At 53.1% G+C, this 7,192-nt stretch overlaps 1 protein-coding gene across 1 annotated transcript in view; it reads right to left on the reverse strand.

The window, feature by feature from the left end:
- The window catches only part of LANCL2 (LanC like glutathione S-transferase 2), a 65,371-nt gene extending 64,366 nt beyond the window's left edge, over positions 1-1,005 (reverse strand). The window contains 1 exon segment of the mRNA NM_001261176.1: positions 722-1,005. Within this exon segment, the coding sequence (NP_001248105.1) occupies positions 722-925 (204 nt within the window). The 5' untranslated portion in view covers positions 926-1,005.
- Between the last annotated feature and the right edge of the window lie 6,187 nt (positions 1,006-7,192).

The raw sequence follows: 7,192 nt of genomic DNA on the forward strand, positions 1-7,192 counted from the left end.
AGTTCCATCTTCCGTTACCCTCTCCGCACACTTTACTCTCCCACAGCTGCCGCTCTTGGTTCTGCCTAGCATGAAAGTATTTGGGTTTTGCCACTTCTTTGTGTCTTTTTCACGTATAACACGTTCAAGAGATGTGTATGTTTTACTCCTGTTAATCTGTTTTATGTCAATGTAACGCTGTGGCCCACCTCGCGAGCCTAAGAAAGTGAAGTTTGGCCTCCCCTTACATCCACTTCCCATTCCTGGGCACACAGACAGTAATAAATCTACATGGACAATGCTTCTTTGTCAGCGGGAGCCCAGGGACCAGATATGGCCAAGAAAAGCCGGCCTCCAGGCCAGGTGTGAGGAGCAGGTCGCCGGCAGAGCGCTCCGCCGAGTGGTGGGAGGTGTCCGCGGGCCTCACCGGTGCACAATCCCGCACCGCCAACCGCCGCTCGGACCAAAAAGGAAAGCACACTGTACGCGCATTTCAACGGCGCGCGGGGCCAGGAGGGCCGAACTGCTGGAACGTGGCTTACGCAGCTGAAAACCCACGAACCCTACGCGCCGCTCACCGCGAAGGCCCGGAGCCAGGTGCCAACGGCTACCATCCGGTGCCCTCCCGCCCGAGGCCCTCCCAAGCGCAGCGCGCGCCTGTGACGTCACGCCTGGCGGAGGGTGGACGCTACCACCGCCGCGCTCCCCCTCCGGCGCCGCTGCGGCCAGGCCGCCGACTCACCTTCCCGTCCTGATGAAACGGGAGGCCGGGCTCATCCGTGGTGGCCGGGGGACGAACACAGCCTGTCTCTTCGGCCGCTCCGGCGGCGAGCAGCGCACCGGTGGCGGCCTCGTAGTCCGGGAAGGGGTTGGCGAACGCCCGTTCCTCCATTTCTGCCTCCCCTCCCAGGTGGAGCTTCAGCCTCTTTGACATGGTCTCGCCCATCTCCGCCGCGGTACGGCGCGCGGGCGGGGACAAACCTCCTGCCTCGGTGCTGCGGCTCGCCCAGCCACCGCCTCCTCACGGGGCCCGCGCAGAGAGCGTCCTCTAGGAGGAGCGAGGCCGCGCGCTGGCAGCAGGAGCGGGGCCTCTGCGCTGGGACTGCCTCGTCGCGGGCTGCTGGCACATCAGGCGGCCGCGGAGGCGGTGGGCGCGGTGCCTCTGCCCTGCTCCCGGCGCCTCTGCCCTGCTCCAGGCGGGGAGGAGCGGGCACGCGGGAGCGCCCGGCGGCTCACAGCCTGCTCGCGCCTCCCTGCACCTTCCCCGTGGCCCGCAGAGCCCGTCCGCGGCGACGCGCACGGCCGGGGCTGGAGTCCCCGGGCCGGGATCGCTGCGCCCGGCTAGCCGTTTTGGCGATTTCCAGAGAAAACCGAACGCCCGCAAGGGCCACGCTCCCGCGGGGAAAACCTGTAGAGAAGAAGTCGCTGTCACTCAAGGTGTGTGCGCGTCGCCGACCGGGGCGAGCACAGCCCCTGGCGCGCGGTCGTCAGCCTGCATTTCACCGGCCCCTGCTGCGCCAGCCCAAAGGAATAGCAGCAGTTCTTTGATATTAAGAAGAAAAAAAAAATCTCCTCTAAAGAACAGAATTTCAAAACAGCCTAAAACACTGCAAGGCTAGTCTCCGAGGGAGGGGGAGGGAGACAGTCCCTCCTATTCATCACTGTTGGAGGGGGGTGTCTGGGAGGAGGAGCCACAGGCCTTTTTTTTTTTATCTTTTTATGTTTTATGTTCAGTCCCTTTGTTTTGAATAAATGGACTTCTTTGGTACCGGGACATAAAATGAAAGCATACTTAATTATCTAACTATTTTATCGACCAGAAAGAGTCCTCCAGTGTTAATTAGCAAAGAGCATAGTATGTATTATAAAAAGGACACAACCAACCAGATCTTTGCATTTGTATAATCGTGATGTGGTTTACTTCAGTCTTCATTGGTTCTCTTTATTTTTGTTGTTTGTTTAGAACCAAATACGTGTAATGATTTCTGCTCCTTGAGGAAAATGTCTTATTTCCGTTGTCTTCGCTCAGTAAACATTGAGCACCAAATGGTACTAGGTGATGAAGAAATAAGAGATTAAAAAGATAGTTTTGGCTCTCTGGGGATTCCCAGTTATTGGGTGAGAAAAGCAAGGATTACAGCATAGCTGATGTAGGTGCTTTTCTGGAAGCAAGCAGAGATACACGTTAATGTAATGTAAAAAGTGACATGATGAAGAAAAACACAGTGCCGAGCACAGGGAGGGCTCGGTCCCTCCTGCCTAGGTGGCCTCAGTGGAGTGATGTGGGAAAGTCTGGCTTCCCACTACCTCTTCTAGTGTTCCCCCCAACCCCACAGGGCTGGACATGTGAAACACACCCCACCAAGAACGTGACCATGGGAAGGTACAGTGTAGAAGAAAATCATTTTAAAGGGGGTATTCAGCATAAGTATCTTCAAAGTTCAGGGAAGCAGAACGGATACGACAGGATGACTGTTATAGCAGCATCCCTTAGCTCCACTTTCTTGCTTTCCCCTTTCCTGGGGTCTTTTCTCCCATCAAATTTTCATAGCTACACGGTGTAGGAAAATCCACTCCAGGAACTACTGATGCCGACATGCCTTAGGAGCCATCCTTATCGCACCACAGGGATTCAACTAGACGAAATAACCCACAGTAGATGTTGCCCAAAGCCTGGGGAACTATCACGCCTTGGACAGGTACAGCAGAAACGTCCACTGCGGGCTTTGTTAGGTTAAGCCTAGTGAACTCTGAGCTCTCCCTACCCAGAAGGGAAGTGAAGATGGTCTCTTCTTCCTGCAGTCTGCTGGGGGATAACTGGTAACTGTTGGCAAGTACACAAACCTGTCCTAAAGAAGACCAATATTTTCAAAAGCTGAAAAATCGAAACCCAATTTAAGGAATCGGTATATTTTGCTAAATGCTGTCTGATCGGCAGATCCTCTGCTCTCCTGGACAGCTCTCTGACACTATTTTATGGAGAAGTGGCAGGTTCCCTTTCTTCAGCCTCCTGTCCCCTGGGGGCTTTTTAATGCAGAACACATGGGATCCCTTCTGCGGCCCTTTCGCACCCAGGGCTATCTTCCCCCGTGGCCACTCTTGAGCTCTTCAGTAGTACAGAGACCTTGGTCAGTTCCTTGAAATTACAACTTTATTTTCCTTAGGACAAGTCAAATTCTTAGGACACCCTCCCACTCTTCTGTGTAAGAGAAGGGCAAGAGGACATACATTCCGGCCCAAAGCACACCCAAGGAGTTGTGAGGACCCCTGGCAACCGACGTTTCTCTCGAAGACAGAGTCAAAGGACACGATGTGGGACAGGGCAGCATTGTGGCACTACGCTGAGATCTGGGGCGCCGTTCAGGCTGCGGGCACTGGGCGGAGCAGCACTTGGGGAAGCCGCCGGGTGCGGTGCCTGGGTCACGGCCCTCCAGGGAGGCCACCGGGCGGGGTGCGGGGCAAGGCCCTATGGGGTGGCCGGCGGGTGCGGAAATGGTTATCAGGGGAGGGTGTGTTCATCCTTGAAAATCTGAGTCAAAATAAGCAGTGTCATCCTCTTCCATTTCCCAGTACCTAAAGTAGATGCCCCAAATGCCGCTGAGCTTGAGCTCCCTTCTAAAGCCACAGCAGGCAGCAAGGTGGAGAGGAACCCCAGAGGCGGGAGGTCACTGGGGAGCGGGAAGGGGGGTTTCGGGGCACAGAGCAGCGGTGACTGCCCGCAGGGGCAAGCCTGAGCTCCCCGCCTGCGGCGCTCCCCACCAAGTGGGGCCTGAGACAGGAGGAGCTGAGGTGGGGGCGCCTCCCTGAGAAACGCCACCCCTCAGGATAGCTTCATCTGGAGCGCCCCAAACATGAGAGACAGGAAAAGTGATGGAAAACCTGGGCCACGAGGGCTCTCACTGTGGGGTTCAGCCATCGCTGAGCCCTGGGGCCCCGCATACAGCCCCGGCTCTCCTCTGGTCAGGTACCACCCCCTGGCCCGGGAACCAAGCCTCAGGTGCTTGCAGGGCTAGAATATATGGTTCTGAGAACTGCGTGGCGCTGGGTCAGAACCACGTGGGGCCTGTATTATGTATTTCAAAACTTCATGCTTCCCTGCAGCCTCAAAACCGAAAACAGGCAGTGAGCCCCCCATCCCCCACCCCGCCCAGGTGGCCAGATGCCCGAGCGTGGTGAGCTGGCCCTGCCACAGTTCCCCTTCCTGCCCTCCTGCACTGTGACCTAGTGACAGAGATTCTTTGCGTTACCATACTAGTCAGGCTCCTGAATCTCCTCCAAGGCCCATCTGCACACTTCCTTATAAAATCCAGCTTTAGCAAAGAGCCTTGCTAAGTCACTTTAGCAAGAACCACTCCCTAATATGTCATCACCCCCATTATTTGACCAGGTTCCCCATCCCTCACCATCCCCTAGGTGATGTTGGATCATCCTGGCCTGTGTTCAGCAAGAAGCCTATCAGGTAAGATTAGTCAGTACCCACCTTACCCCTCATGTTATCTCTTAGTAATTTTCCATCCAGTCACCCCCACCTTGCTTCTTGGCTATCCATTTCCACTTGTATTGGGAATTAAGCTCAATCTTTCTCCCCTCACTGCAGAATCTCATCGTGGTAGTCCCCATACCATTAAGGTCCTCAATAAAGTCAGCCGTGTGCTGTGAATGGTGTGAATGTTTTTCCTCTCTCAAAGGCATGTTGAGACTTAATCCCCAGTGTGACAGTAATCCATTCATGGATGAATGGATTAGTGGGTTGTCTCAGAGTGGGACTGTAGCTCTATATAAAGAAGAGAGACCTAAGCTGGCACACTCAACCCCTTGCCATGGGGTGCTCTGTGCTGCCTCCAGACTCTGCAGAGACTCTCCACCAGCAAGAAGGCCCTGGCCAGGTGTGGCCCCTTGACCTTGGACTTTTCCAACTCCAAAACTGTAAAAAATAAATTCCCTTTCTTTATAAATTACCTAGTTTCAGGTATTATGTTATAAGCAACAGAAAACAAGACCCTGTGCTTTAACAGTTGACATTGAATAATTTTCCTGTAATATTAGAGACGCTCAACACACCGATGAAGCCCCACCTGCTTTTTGCTTGTGTCCACCCTGACCCCCAGTGAGAGCACTGTCTCACAGGTCCCCACTCCCTCTGCTCCCCTCCCTCTCACGTGGTGGAGCCCCTCCCTTTGCAGGGTGGCCCCTTCTTGGTGCACAGTGACTGCCTTTCTAGGACCTGGAAGCACAGTCAACTGATTTCTGTGCCTCCCCTGTGTCCCCGTTGTGGCCGCACCTGACTGATCATGAAAGAATAGAAAACAGGGTCTCTGTCCACAGTACCACCTGTGGAAGGGTGATAGGAAAAGAGAAGGTAGTCATGCTGAGTGAAGGAACTGCTCTGCCAATAACGGTGCATTTTCCTCACCTCACAGCAGACCACCACACAGCAGACCACATGGGGACTCTGAGGGGTCTGGTGCTGCGGCCATCATACCTGTCAGCATGACAGAGACAGTATGGCACCCTGAAGAACAGTGGCAGCACTCAGGGAGTAGACTTGTTCATGAACATAAGACACATAAGACACCAGGACGACTCTTGTTAAGATTTGGGAGGAGACTGGTTTGCAGGCAATGAGCCATTGAAATTCGTAGGTTAGTGGGATCCGCTTTACCTGGCACAAAGAGCAGCTGCAGAGGTCAGATCTTTTCTCTAAAACATACAAAAGTATTTTCCTTAACAAGTGCTATAAGGTACCATCTCAGGTCTCAGGTTGCTGCTGCTGCCTTTATCTACATGATTATTTTCTTACTTCTTCTCCATGCAAAGAAATAGGCTTCTTTTGACACAGCCTGGACTACATTTGATGCAGCTTCTCCTTTTATAAAGAATGTGCTGGCCAGCTCCTTCACTAGTGTCCCAAACAGATAATAGCACGGAAACCACCCCCTCTCTGCCATGTGTCCATCTCTCATGGGATGTCGGGCTTAGTGTGAGGCATTTTGACATTGTTGAGACTATGGGTAAGGCTGCCCTCTAAGAATGGGTGAGACTTCCCCTTAAGTGAGTGGATGTCAGTCTTGCTCATCTTCCAGCTGGACCATATAGACAGGAATCGGGACTCCTGCCCCACTCAGAGCCCCAATCTCTTGGTCCAGGCATGGAGGGATCCAGTTGTGTCTGGGGGGGACATCCAAGTGATGAGACCCCTGTTTAAGGGGAATACATTGTGCATTTTAAACCACATTATTATGTATGTGCTATCTTGATCTGTTCCCATTTTTCTTTGGAGCCTGATAGAGTTTGGATCCATGTCCCTGCCCAAATCTCATATTGAAATGTGATCCCCATTGTTGGAAGTGGGACCTGGTGGAAGGTCATTGGATCATGGGAGTGGATTTCTCATGAACGGTTTAGCACCATTTCATTGGTGATATCCTCATTATAGTGAGTGATTTCATGAGATTTGGTTGTTCAAAAGTGTGCAGCACCCCACCCCCAACTTCACTATCTTCTCCTCCGGCCATATCTCATGCCTGCTCCCCCTCTGCCTTCTGCCATGGTTGTAAGCTTCCCAGGGCCTCCCCAGAAGCTGAGCAGATCATCGTGCTTCCTGTACAACCTGCAGAACTGAGAACCAATTAAAACCTCTTTTCTTCATAAATTACCCAATCTCAGGTATTTCTCTGTAGCATATGAATACAGACTAATACAAGCCTTACTAAAGTCTTGTTTTAACAATTTCAGTTTGCGCTCACTCATATCACAGGAATGGAGCCCATTTGGGGTCAGAGCATCAAAGGGAGGGAGCTGTGCCCAGTCTGCCATCAGCAGGGGACAGCCATGGAAGTTAAGAAAACTAGGCCGGGCGCAGTGGCTCAAGCCTGTAATCCCAGCACTTTGGGAGGCCGAGGCGGGTGGATCACGAGGTCAAGAGATCGAGACCATCCTGGCTAACATGGTGAAACCCCGTCTCTACTAAAAATACAAAAAACTAGCCGGGTGTGGTGGCGGGCGCCTGTAGTCCCAGCTACTCGGGAGGCTGAGGCAGGAGAATGGCGTAAACCCGGGAGGCGGAGCTTGCAGTGAGCCGAGATCGCGCCACTGCACTGCTGGGTAACACAGCGAGACTCCGTCTCAAAAAAAAAAAAAAAAAAAAGAAAAAAGAAAACCCAAGAGGGTGTAAATCTTGGGGAACAGGAGTTGGAGACACAAGATCCAGTTA

This window comes from Macaca mulatta, chromosome 3 (genome assembly GCF_049350105.2).
Source record: "Macaca mulatta isolate MMU2019108-1 chromosome 3, T2T-MMU8v2.0, whole genome shotgun sequence".
NCBI lineage: Eukaryota > Metazoa > Chordata > Mammalia > Primates > Cercopithecidae > Macaca > Macaca mulatta.